Source organism: Harpia harpyja, chromosome 6 (assembly GCF_026419915.1).
Source record: "Harpia harpyja isolate bHarHar1 chromosome 6, bHarHar1 primary haplotype, whole genome shotgun sequence".
Classification (NCBI taxonomy): domain Eukaryota; kingdom Metazoa; phylum Chordata; class Aves; order Accipitriformes; family Accipitridae; genus Harpia; species Harpia harpyja.
Genome location: NC_068945.1, coordinates 44,401,943 through 44,416,222, shown reverse-complemented (window position 1 = coordinate 44,416,222; position 14,280 = coordinate 44,401,943). Strand labels below are relative to the sequence as shown.

The 14,280-nt window shown below is 38.6% G+C and overlaps 1 protein-coding gene across 3 annotated transcripts in view; it reads right to left on the bottom strand.

Moving 5' to 3' along the window:
• KCND2 (potassium voltage-gated channel subfamily D member 2) overlaps nucleotides 1–14,280 on the bottom strand; it is a 279,656-nt gene that overhangs the window by 263,559 nt on the left and 1,817 nt on the right. For 2 of the 3 annotated variants that reach the window (XM_052790043.1, XM_052790041.1), the window contains exon 2: nucleotides 12,631–13,804. In XM_052790043.1, the coding sequence (XP_052646003.1) occupies nucleotides 12,631–13,745 (1,115 nt within the window). In that variant the 5' untranslated portion in view covers nucleotides 13,746–13,804. Of the gene's footprint in view, nucleotides 1–12,630; nucleotides 14,174–14,280 lie in introns of those variants that run through there. The other variant, XM_052790042.1, reaches the window with a different exon arrangement.

Below are 14,280 nucleotides of genomic sequence, written 5' to 3'. Positions count from 1 at the left end.
CAAGACCAACATGTGAATCAGTCTTTAAGTTTCCCATTCAAAAGAACAGGAATAGTTTACAACTCTTTGAAGTTAAGGTTTTCAAGCTCTCCATATCTTAATTCAAAAGCATTGCTATTTGAAGAATGACTTCTTTCCTGCGGAAAATTACAGTGGATACTTACTTAAATGTTTCTTTCAGTTTTCTAGAGGCTTCTTCTAAACGTTAAAACAGCAGAAACGTTAAAACTCTTTTTTTTTTTTTTCCCCCGAATCTCATTTCTTCGTGTGTTGTTTGGAAAAGGGAAAAAAAATGGCAAAAGCACTGAAGTGGCCTTGAGGGTTACACAAAACAAGAATATATTGAGTTTAAATGTAGCAGACACATTGCCTTTTTGATAAAGTGGGAATTGTCATCAAATCCCAAGCACGTACTCTGCTATGATCTTTGAAAGGAATAGGTTATGGGCCTTTCAGAGTTATATAACTGGGAACAAGGAGACTTGACCAACCAGCTAGACATGGAGGTTGGGATTTATCTCATCCATTTCACTTGGTATTTAAATATTGAAGTCTCTGCTAATCATAATAAATTTCATTTATACTTAGTGCAGAGGAATGAGCACCTCCAGATGCCTGCTTCTCTTCATTACCTCCTAAGTGAGACAAGGATGACTAGTTCAGAAGGATTTAACTTTTGGAGGAGTAGGTTAAGGCTTATGAATACCTCCTAGACATGGTAAGCAACTGGCAGAGAAATAAGTTTGAATTCCACCTCCAGATTCTTTTATAATAATTCTATTGTACAGTATGTCCTGATTGTTTCCTTTAAAAAAGGGATGTCCTGCTTGTCTCCTTTAAAAGAGTTGTATGTCCTGATTGTCTCCTTTAAAAACCCACATAACAAAGACACCATCTATAAATTCTATAGCTATATCCTTCCACACAAACATAGGCACTGGGAAAAGAACTGCATACAGACAACATGAAAGGCTTATTTAAGGAAACTTTGCTGTATTTGGATTTGTTTGCTTTGAAAACCAAGGAATTTCTGAGTATAGCTAGTGAGCTGGAAAATACTTATCAGAAGGTATATTAAGGCAGAAGATACACCACTGACACTAAAGAGATGAACTAACCTGTTTTCAGCCTTTTGATATGAGTATCTTTCAAATCCACCTATGTGGATCCAAATCCATAGTTCAAACCATTGTCCTGTCCAGTAGTCCACATCATCTAGCACTTTTCTCTGTATTTATTTAATTTGTTTGCGAAGACACAGCAAACAGTGCACACTAAATGTGGTGGCTACATAGAGAAATACGCAAAGCTTACAAACCTTCTGGAAAAGTGTTGCAAAACCCACAACCTCTTTCCTACTGCATGGCCAAACCCACTGTAAATCTACTCCATGGATCACCGCCTGACAGACATCGCGCTGTACTCATGGTGTGAAGAGGGTTCGGGGCAGACAGTGGCCAGAAAGCAGCTGCATCCAAAGGGATTGGGACGGTTCACTGCAGGCACTCTTTTCTGTCTTCTCCTAGAGACCTGTCGTGGTTTAACCCCAGCCAGCAACTAAACACCACGCAGCCGCTCACTCACTCCCCCCCCACCCAGTGGGATGGGGGAGAAAATCGGGAAAAGAAGCAAAACCCGTGGGTTGAGATAAGAACGGTTTAATAGAACAGAAAAGAAGAAACTAATAATGATAATGATAACACTAATAAAATGACAACAGCAATAATGAAAGGATTGGAATGTACAAATGATGCGCAGTGCAATTGCTCACCACCCGCCGACCGACACCCAGCCAGTCCCCGAGCGGCGAATCCCTGCCCCCCACTTCCCCGTTCCTATACTGGATGGGACGTCACATGGTATGGAATACACCGTTGGCCAGTTTGGGTCAGGTGCCCTGGCTGTGTCCTGTGCCAACTTCTTGTGCCCCTCCAGCTTTCTCACTGGCTGGGCATGAGAAGCTGAAAAATCCTTGACATTAGTCTAAACACTACTGAGCAACAACTGAAAACATCAGTGTTATCAACATTCTTCGCTCTGAACTCAAAACATAGCACTGTACCAGCTACTAGGAAGACAGTTAACTCTATCCCAGCTGAAACCAGGACAAGACCTGAAACAAAACTCGTTCCTATCTCCCCCTCCCACAACTAGGTTTTTATCTTACGTGTGCGCACTGCCGCACAAAGTTGTCTGTATTTTAAAATCAGTGGTCGCGTGTGCTAGACACGACTAGTCAGCATCATCTGTGGTGTGCAGCTGTGTGCCTGTCCCCAGAGGAGGAGAGAGGCTGTCACGGTTCTGCCGGTACAGCAAGAGGCTGAACTATGCTGAAGGGCTCACGAGCATGACTAGCAACATTGCTTTTCCCATGAATGATTTAATGCATTCAATTTCAAAAGTTTGGGCCTTGGAAGGAAAGAAACTGTAGGTTAAATGAATCATAATGGTTGCAGTCTTTCAGCAGCTACCATTTCTGTAATGATCTGACTGACATGGGGTGAAGGGAGAGAAGTGCCAGAAGTAGCACATGGTCCGAGAAGGATCGTGTATGTATCAGGTATTACACTGTTTTTTGTAAGGCACTTCCTTTATAATATTTACCTCTAAAACTCACCACCTTTTGACACAGATTAACATCCTATAGGTTGATTACTGTGTTCACAAGCAAATCAGATAAAACTTGAGCTTCCCTTTCACTTGGAAAATAACTAATACTGAGCTTGTCAAATCATTAAGCCAGTCTGCAGATAGATTTACTCTAAACTATCTGTCTGTGGGGAAGCTTCAATTTGTACTCTTTGAAGTTTTCCATTCAGGTGCCAAAAAGGTAAATACCACCTAAAGTCTCAATCACTGTAGAGTTTACAATGCAAATATTCAAAGTTTCATTTTCTATAAATACATATCAAATAAACACAAGAAATAGCTGCACCTGTAACTTACCTAGCTCTCATTAGGTGTATGAGAGTAGGTGTATATACTGTTTGTCTAGTTCTGCCTATCCCTAGTCCTTCATATCCATGTCTCAACACGGATTTGATCAACCAATGTAAACAAATGCATCAATAACCAAAGCCCGCCAAAAAGCTTAGAAAACATAAAAATTCTCAATTCCATAAGTGACAAAAGATACCGTGGTATTTAAATTACAAAGTTGCTGTTAAAAAGAGTTGTTACTAAAGACTTTTTGGTACTGCTGTGCTTTCAATAGAAAGGCCACAATTCTTAACCTGCTATTTACCAACAATTAAGTGATTAGATATTCTGAAACAAAAAAGTATAAACCCTCTTCACAGTCAGATTTGGCAAGTATCTTCAGCCTCGCTGCTTTTCATTCCTCTGTGGGAAGCAGGAGAGTTTGGGGACCAGCATGTTGCAGCTATAATCCACCATGTCAAAGAGCATCAATTTTGTTCCTAAGCAACCCTGCACAGTGCAGTAGTTGCTGTCCATAGCTGATAAGGATGCTCAGGGAATTGTTAACTGGCTGCAAGTGGGAGAGATGAAAGTTGCAGAAACTGAAAGTAAGGCCACTAACACAGTAATAAAATTCCGCTTTTGAGTTGTAAAAAAAAGGGGGAGATGAACAGTAACAACAATGAAAAGTTAAGGATCCCACTCACGTTACATATGCTCTCATACAGAAAACGCTTTTGGTTCATCATACTGAAAGAAGCAATGAGTTAGGATGCAGCAGACACTTTCAGACTGTGAGCTATTACACAATGTTAAATTATGTCCTTCACAACCCCACAGTCTGACTCTCAGCCATTTACAAGGAATGCCTGGATGGCCAAGCTTATAAGTGATAACTTGAAAGACTGTTCCCTGTGTATCAGCCAAAATATTTTGAGAATCTGCCAGTACAATGCAAAAAAACCCATGTCTCTGGATACATATTTGAAGAAAGTTGGGGTTTGGCCTCAAAGTATTTTTTTTCCAAAACAATAATTAATCAAAGCATGTTAATGTGTTATCATAAAATTAGATCATTACAAGGACCTTTATAGAGTTTCACAGTTAGTTTTTTATCCAAGGTGATTTAAAACTGTAGTGGAATATACTTACTTTATTTTAATTTACCAAAGTACTCAGATTAATTAAATAAATTCCTACAAGTTCATATTGTCTGTAATACCAAAAGAAGTTTTATCTATGTAAGGAAACTGAGTCTTCAATAATCAAACAGCCAAATTTATTTATGCAGATACAGATTTTATAACATTTTTGTTTTAATGTTCATACTATGTTATATTACATCATATTTTGAAAAAATTATACAAGTGTTCTTAATATTGGGAGGTCTGCTTCATGTGTTAATTTTTGATCTGAAGCTTTAGTGCAAGTGGTAGTTAGTACAAAGCTGAGCTAGACACCATCTGGTTAAGAGTTAACTCACAAATCGCAATGTCTCCTCAAAGAGAAAGAACTGCACTACAAGATGCTTACCTCAAGAAAATAACTTTTTCTACAAAGAATCAGGAAAAATAAGAGAAATGTTTTAAAGATGTTTCATTTAGGAACACGATTAAGGTAAAAATCAACTAGCAGAGCTATAGGCCATGCTTACATAGCTCATATTACTGCAAAAAAGAAACAGCAAATGCAGGCAAAGTACTTTTCAAACCTCCCACTTAAGTCTACAAACAATATCCATAAAAAAAATCAAATAGAGACAAAAGAAAAATATCTGCCAGCACATCAGAGAAGGGGATGGATTTGCTGTGGTATCAAAATTGAGACTTACAGTTTACCTTTTCTTAACACACATCAGCGTTTTAATAAATTTACTGTATATAAGCTAAATATGAGACATATTGAAACCCATAAATCCTCAGGTTGGATGTTTCTTTGAAAAAATGGAATCTCCTACCTGACACTGTTTTGTAATTTTGCAACGAGTTTCTAAAAACATTTTCATTAATTTAACAATATCTGCATGTCATAACTCACATTTCTTACATAACTTTTCATGCTGAACTGTTGATTTGAAAAACACAGAGACAGAATATTAGGATCAAAAAGTGTACTTTCCCTTGGATGCCTTACATTACTTTTTCAGTCATACTACCCTTTTTTTCCCCTTGAATTACTTTTTCCTCTTTCCTAAGAATACCATACAGAAAACACTCTATCTCCTTCTACAGTGTTACGTGAATATAGGGCATATTGTATTTTAACAAGACCTGAACCCTTGTAAGATCCATTTAGTTTTCATAGGGGTAGGACATACCCAGAGTCTCAGTCCAGTACTCCACTTACCCTAGCAGTTATTCTTGTGCACATAAGACTATGTCTTCTAAGGTGACTAGCACCTAGTTTCCCAGCTTGCTTGCTTTCAACTGTTCTCCTTTGTGTTTCTAAGCACCTAAGCCTCTTCTGAGAATTCAAGCTGGGCGCCTATCTGCATCTCCAGATACCTAAACGCCTTTAAAAATCTTCCTCGCAGTGTTTGGCTCCTATAAACTAATAAACCCAGGAGACCTCTGTGTCTGTAAGACTTCACCCTTAAGCCAACCAGATCAAAGAAACCAGTAACAGGGATGAAACTGAGAAACCGGGGACGAAATGCAAAATACTGCTCCTGAATACTTTAAATATGCAAATTTTGACTTTTTTCATATTAATAACATTTTTGTAGGTTTTTAGGCAACCTCCCATTTTCTCTAACAGTGCGGGATCAAGCCCTAATTAAGTACCTTTACACAGTGGCTCCAAATGCTTTCACCTTCAGGATGGAGACCTGCAGAAAAGTAGGGAACGATGCTGCACAGTGCCATGTAAGAAAGGAAACTGTTTTTCTAAATACACAAATAACACGATTGTTTAGATGAATAATACCTTTGCAGCTTTAATATTTATACAGATAGCAGTCTTTTAATGTTTTGTTAGCTTTTGTAAATGCACTTAACTGCTAGAATCTGAACTGATGGTAGTACAAACTGTACTGCTCACGGGGTACGTTAAGATATGCCTTCTAATAATGCATAAGGTGTGTCTACACTGGTGTGAGAAAAAGAGTGCGGTCTCATTTGAATTATAATAGAGCTGAATCTTGTTGGATTATTATTTTATTTTTTAATGAAGCGAAAATATTCTAGGACTGATGTGTTGGTCACATGATCTTCATATGTGCTCACGTTTAAATCTGAGCCTTCATACACCAGATACCTGAGTAAATATTTGTATCCAGTATTTTTCTACAGAACACTTACACCTGTTGCACATCATGTGCTCTAGTCAAAAGCACTATTTTGTATTTCATCTCAATTCACATTTATTTAAGTCTATGCTGTGGAAATAATGCAAATTTCTTTGTGTACTTTGGTGAAAATGGATTTTTTTTTTCTTGTCAAAATAAAACCCACAGCTTTTTTACTTAACGGGATTATAAAATATTACCAGAGACACAGGAAGATCAAAATCACATGCTTCAGCAAAAAATATTTAAGAAATAATGGTAGAATTTAGGCTACTAATTGTGATAGGGGTCAAAGTCCAAGCATGGTAACTATTATTGTTCCAGGAAATGGATCATCAATGCTATAATTTTGAAGCACTGTCTATGAATTTAAAAACCTTTCCTCCACTGCATGAGTAATGCAGAAAAAAGATGTTTTAAAGACTATGTCTTGCACAAAAATCTGTGCTCCCATCTATTGCCCAATAAATGACAGGTACAGAAATATACAGAATCTTTTCCATCACTCTGACAGCTCTGTTGTCAGGTAACTGATGAAACCTGATAAGGCTGAATCTAAACTTTGTTTCTGTATTTCTAATTTATATTCCCTCTTTTGAACAACCTATCCACTTAACCCCTGCTGAACCAGATTCTCCTCTCATCATCTTACCCAAATTATGAACTGCTGCCAGTGGGCTATAATGGCGTAAAAATCAAGTAATAGGAGTAGTTCATTAGACTTCTTTCAAATGTCTGAGAAGTTAATTGTCACCCTGAATTTGCAAGATGTTCTCGACTTATTTTGGATAATCATTTTATTTCTGCGGTATTTATAAGTTCCCATGTTCTGAAATACAGTTTCCATTTCCAGATTTTTTTTTTTTGCACAGTAGCACTATTTCTAATACTGTACTCATAGATTTATATGGCTTTTATATTGCAAATTTTTCTTAGACAGAGGCACAATGATGTGAGTCAAGTACAGATTGTCATCACTCAGTTTGAACTTCCTGGGTTCGATCACTTAAGGATTTTACTAAAAACACAATATTCACTGAGGATTAGTTGAATGATGGGCCATAATTAATAGATCAGGCACCAGTCATAATTACTGTCTGTCTGAGTCGATTTGTTCTGCTATCCTGAGTCAGCATATTTCTTTGCTACATCCTGGCCCACACCAATCTCATTGTTCTTATTCTTGACTCACAATAACAACAAGGAAAAAAAATTCCATCTGTTTCCACCAAAGGAGCAAATAAATTAGATTCTGAGCAGAAGGATCTTTTTGTTAAGCATCACCTTCATGGTCTTCATAACTGAAGTAGGCAAATTCATGCTCAAGAAAAATGAGTGAAGTAAGCTAACTCCTGTTCCTCTAAGAGATCTTCAGGATTTTTTTGAACAGGAAAGCTGGTCCCCAGTGCAACTAAATAAGAATATAATGCCTCCTGTTCCCTGTCAAGCCAACAACAGCCCAATACAGTTTGAGTAATCTTTTTATTAGAGAACAAATAATTTTTTTTTCACTGCCATCAAAATGACCCTTACTTTTCAGTATTTCAAATTCTCCCTGGAGCCCTTTTTGAATATCTAGTAATGTGCTTTGAAGGTGATTACACTACACTTTGTCCCTCCTCTGTTGTACAGTATTCTAACTATTCAGGCTAAACATCTCTGCTGTGAAGAGAAAATAGATTGAGACATCAAACACATTTGTAAAATACAAAATCCACTAGGTTATATACAAGAATACAAAAACAAAAAAAATGCTATTTGAAACAGGGTTGAAAATACCAAACACAAAATGAATGAATGAATGTGCCTATATGTAGGTACGAGATACAGAAATATTCCAACTTTGCAAATCTTTACCTTTGTAATACTCATCATAAGGGTATTTCCAAACTTTTAATGAAATTGTTCACAAAACAAAGGTTTCTAATTTTGTGATCTCTTGTCAGATTTTATGGAATTCAATTTTTAATACAAGTTCTGAAGAGACAGATGTTTTCAAATTAGCATGCAGAGACCATAAGAAACTAAAGGCACTCACAATGGTTAGAAAAGGAAAACAAAATAATGTGTGTGGCATTTGGGAAAAAAGTGATGCTGTGGAAATTTTATGATGCTCATAAGGAAAAAATCTATCAAACAAAGGTCAGAAAAAAACCCTGTTATGAGGAAAGTTCAGGTCAAATGAACGACAATGATGATGAATGAAAGATTTGATCTAGTGGAGAAGGATGAATGAGGAATCTGGAACAAAGAAACAGAAAAAATAAAGCCAGAAGAGTCTTAATATGAATGTTAAGCTTGTCTTAACAAGGGAGGAAAGGTGCCAAGCCAGGAGACAAATCCCCAAAGAGGAAGACTGTGAAAAGAGGTAGTTTGAAAGAAAAGTGAAGAAAACAAATAGATGGAATATACCCATAGGGATACCATAAGAAAGGAAAAAGAGTGAAGATGGGAGAGAACAGAATGCGCAGGAAAATGAAATCCATCACCCTATTCCCCTGTTCACTGTTTGAGGCTTTCCGTTGTCACATCTAGTCACCTGTTTGATTATAAAGTCTTCAGGGAATTTCATATATCTTAGATGGGATTCCTCATATATTATGGGCTATATCAACAAATAATGAATAGTTGCTTTATATTTTCTGGAAGACACACCTCTAGTTAATACAGTCAAAACAAACAGATGAATAGTTTTGTGTTTAAGCTTCCCTTCATAAAGCATTCCGCTCATCTACAAAAGTATTGTATGACTTGACAAAGCTACCCAATGTAAAGCCAATAAATATAGAAGCTTAATATAGCAGTGAGATTGCTTTAGAACTAGTCACAGAAGAGCACTGTGTTCCTTATTTAAAGTATAGTATCTTTATAAAACATAAACTACGCTATAGCTCTGCCTGATTTGGGAACAAACATTACCCTTACACCATCAAAACCTTACCAGTTATTCCAGCTCATTTGCTGGCTACGGACAGGGCAGAAGGAAAGTTATTAGATTATCATGTTATAAGGTGACAGCAGAAAGTAACTGTGTCATTATAGGTGTAGGTGTTCACAAGCCCCCACAGAAGTCTGCCAGTCCCAATTCAATAGCCCTGAGGTTTTTTCTCTGCCAGGTTATATACTACCCTGTTTCTTGACCATTATGACTGTAACTTCTATGGTTTTTGTTGTTATCTTGAATCTCCACAAACCGCTTTGTGACCTCTTTCAATTTTATTCTCTTGCCCCTTCTTGTCCCTTTTCCCTACTTTACTTTCGCTTTTGCTACAATTGATACTGATAAAACACTAATTTGAAATATTAAATCAGACAGCTCAGTTTCTGGCAGAGTCCATGCTGTTATTCTAGAGTCATCTTTCTCTCTCCCCCCTCTCTCTCTTTTTCAGCCTTTATCTCTTTCTGACTTTTTCTCTCTTTCTTTCCTCCTTTCTTCCCTTTCTTTCATTTCTTTCATATAACACCTCTATGTACAACTATGTACTACTTGAGTTGAGCAGTCAAGAACAATTAATAGCTGGGATATCCTTGGAGGCTAAAATGTAGTAATATTTGAAGTCACTGGCACTCTGCAGAGGAAAATGTAATCTATGTTTTTTAAAGACACTTTAATTGCTCAGCAATCATGCAGAACTGAGAAATATAGCTCTGCTTCCAAGATAATAACTCCCCAAATTGCAAAGGTCGCTTACTCAATACCCTTGCTATCTAGCAAAATATGAGAATGACACCAAGACTCAAACCCTCAACTTTATGTTAATCTATTATTCGGTATTAGGTTTCATGTATTTTTGTAATATATCACATAACCTGCTGTGTGCTACTGTCATTTAAAACATAAAGACTTAATCTAGCTTTGTTGCTAAAAGAAAAAAGTTGTTCATATAAAGTCCATTTATATAGCCTTAGATCAGCTAAAACTAAAATTAATAATGAACGGGAGTTCCGTATTAGTAAAGGGACAAGAAGCTTTAGCACAGAGCAAAGGTAGCAGTACTAATTACAATCAGCTTTCAGTGGCCCTTGCTGCTTTTCCTTGTAGTTTCCCTCTTTTTGTGTAATTATTCAATCAACTAAAAAGAGTGCAAGGCTTTTGTTACGTTAATTCTATTTAAATTATTCATATATATTTAACATTTAAACATAATCTTTATATGGTTATCATGATGTTATTAAAAGGACATCATCTAGCTAATGCACTGATTAATGATTTCCCAGAAATTTGTGTCTGTCATATCTGAACTTATAATCACATCTGAACTTCTGAGGGTGAAACTTTGGATCTCTGTACAACCTGTTCAAAACTTTCTCCGTGCAAACTACCTCGAAAAAGGAGTCAAGCATGAGTGTATTCTTTTTAACCCTTTTCCCTCCCCTCAGGACCTACAGATTGTACGGCTGTGTACTTGAAAATAGGTTCTTAGGCTCTATTCAAAGAGATTTTTAATTATGTTCAAATCTCATCAGTACTTTTGAAGATTTTTCTCAGAATAGTACTTCAAAACCTGGAGCTATAGAGTAATATTCACTGGTTTTGTGAAAGAAATAAACGAATCATATCAACACCAAAGAGATACCATACCCGCATCATAATCAATTGCAAACTGGCCATAAAACTGCAGACAAAATTCTGTTCAGTACCATGGACAAGTACTGCCCACACTGTCCAGAACGGCGACAACTTACCCAAAACCACTTTCGTTACAAAAAACCACAGACCAGCTCCTGCTCTTTTATAATAAGATTATACATTCTAAATATTGGTAAATTCTTAAGACCTAATTTGTTGAAATCATCACAGTTGTAATTAAAAATATGTGGCAAAAAGTATCAGCATCAGAAAATACAGGACTATGGAACTAGTTAGCATGTATAACTTGTTCCTTCTGTTAACTTGTCCCTTCGGTTTGTCACTACCAGAAGAAAATGAAAACCAAAAGAAAGCCAGGAACCTAAAAAGCAGATTAAAATCCCCAAAGCTCTTGTCACTCCTTTTTAGCATAACTTGCCCTTACAAGTAGTATGAAATATTTACAATGCACTATATTTATCTTCATTTGTTATATCACGCTGAAGATAAAAGCCCTGTATAAAAAATGGTGGCATAAGACAGTCCCTTTATCTTTTTCAATATTTTGTATGTGCATTTCCCAGCTAAATTACAATTGCACATAATAAATCAACTTTTTTGCAATAGCTTAATAATGCGCTTTCATTTTGTTAAATTTAAAAGTTATACATGTTTCATAAATCTCAACAGTCCCAACAACATGTGGCAAAATGACTAATAAGATGATGGGCTTTGTCTTCATGACAGTGAAAAGTTTTTCTTTTCATATCTGTAATTATTAAATAACTAGACAGTTTCTAAGGAGTTTTCAGTTTCATAGATGACACTCTGCAGCTCGAAATCAAGAATGGGGCAAAAAATTGTCTTCTCAAATTACTCAACCTTCTAAATCCCTGTTATAATTACGGACAAATGTATTTTACAACTTGGTGCACAGAATCAGCTGATATGCTACGACTCTGGTATCGGAGACTTTACAAAATAATATTATCTCCCATCTTTCCACTAAACTGCATTAGAGTCTAATGTCAGCAATGGCATTTTGTAACTCCTAATTCTCTGGAAGATTTTATGTTGCCATTAGAATTATGTTTTAAGACATATGCTTGATCTGTCATCTGTCTCACTCTTCCTCAGATCATTTTCCAGGGTGTGTCACCAGTCAGTGTAGCTTCACACTTGTCATTTACAAGTTACAGGTCCATGGACATCAAAGGAAATTTATCCAGTGTCTTAAATAACACCGGGAATAATTGTAGTGATGATTAAGTTATCTATACCTGTCTTATTTTCATGAAAACAAATCGCTTTGTAATACGGAACTCAATACCCAAGTCGACATCAGTACATCACTTCAGACAAAATGGCAGATCCACATACTTTTATGGATGATCAAATTAAAAGCTCTCACTTGGGTTCTCCTTGTAATTATCACTACTTTAGCAACACTGTAACAAGTCCTGTCAGCAAACACATTACTCTATTAAAAATCCACTGATAACTCACAGATACTTGTAAAATATTCCAATTTCACTATCCCAAACCAAGTAAAAAGCCAGAGAAAACTGCAAAGAACCTAAACAGTTTCAGGATTTTGTTTTGTTTTGTTTTGTTGTTTGCTTTTTCAGTTTATCTGCAGTTTGGGGGTTTGGGTTATTTTAACTTCAGCAACCCTTTTAACTCACTTGCATGTGTAAAACATTTAGAAAGAAGTGGCAAGTGGTATTCATAAGTTCTGTAACAAAAACTTACCATCGCATTTTTTCGATCAACATTTTTTTAAATTGCGTATTTTCCATTCGTGCCAATGCACTTGTTGAAATGTTGGCTGTAACCAAACACCAGCTGCACTTACCCCAGTGTTGTCATGGTGACAATGGTGTACCAGAAAGCTGCAGGGATGCTGGTGAACTTGCTGGCTGATGAACCTTTCTCTGCATAGTACATGACAGTGGCAAAGATGATGATGGCCATCGTGAGTGAGAAGAGGAGGAAGCCTAACTCCGAGGCACAACTTTTCAGCGTATAGCCCAGGATGCGCAGCCCCTGTGAGTGGCGGGAAAACTTAAAGATCCTGAAGACACGAAAGACTCGTAATGTCACAAAAGCCCCACTGACATCCTCATTATCTGTCATCACCAGGCCAATGTAATAGGGCATGATGGCGACCACATCAATGATACTCATGACACTGCGCACGAATTTGTAGCGACTAGGGGCCGCCAGCAGACGTAGGAGATATTCAACTGTGAAGATCATGACACAGGCAGTATCCAGACAAAAGAAAGCCACGGCGTAGCGCTCTCCGCAGGGCAGCTCTTTGATGCGACCCGGGCTTAACCCGCAGGGCACTGTCTCCACCACGTTGGCGATAACAGAGACGGCGATGAAGAAACCAGTGACATAGTAGAAGACCAGAGCCAGTGTACTGGTGTGTGGGTTTTCAAAGGCCCGCCACATCCTCTGCCGAGCCGTCATTGAGGGCAGGGAGCTCTCAGCCGCATGATCCTGGTCAGCATCATCCTGCAGGCGCTCAGCATTCTCACGCCGGCGATCCTTGTACTCCTCATAACAGCAGTCGCCAATGATCTCAGGGATGATGCCAAAGAAGGCCAGCTCCTCGTCATAAGCCGAGATGCACTCCTGGCGGGGATAATGAAGCTTCCCGGTACGGTAGAAGTTGAGAATGTGGCGGAAAATATCAGGGTCCCGATCAAAAAAGTACTGCTGTGTCTCAGGGTGGTAGAAGAAGTCCCGCTCCGAACTGCCCAACAGAGTGTCGGGGTAGCGCTCTAAGGTGTCCAGCCACGTCTGGAACTGGATACCACTCACATTCAGCACAATCAGAGAGTCCTGGCTTCGCTTCCTCTCCTGCCGCGGAGCAGCTGGCATGGGACCTGTGGCCACTGGCATCCATCCTATGGCCGCTGCCCTGGCAAAGGGTAACCAAGCCGCTACTCCTGCTGCCATGGTCCCGAACGCCTACTACAGCTAAGGGAGTCAATCTAGAGATGGTTCTGGTCCAGCCACTAAAACAGAGAGGGAAAAGAAAAATACAAATGCTCACACATTTTTGAGGCAACAGAATTTCTGAACATTGTTGTGATTTTCAGTATTAACTGAAAATCTTTTTGCTTCCTTTTTGTTTCCGCCCCTTTTTCATGCCAGAATATCCTTTCCAGGGTCTGGTTAGCCAGTTAGGACAATAAATCAGGGCACTTGGAAATCAACGTATTCAAAGCAGCTACTCTAGCAGCCAGATCCTTTGGCGACAAGGTCCGCGCGAGGCCCCTGGATGGAAGCAACGGTCCACAAAGCACGAACCCCCGGAGCCGGCTAGTAGCTCCGATGCCGCGATGCAGCCACCTGGAAGGGGATTTTCTTCCACGCGTGATGCAGCCGCTCCCCCCGCCCCTCCTCCTCCTCCTCCTCTGCTCCGCTCCGCTCCCCGCCCGCTGCCGGCGCCGGGCCGCGGCCGCCAGCGGAGCCCTCCCCGGGCGGGCTG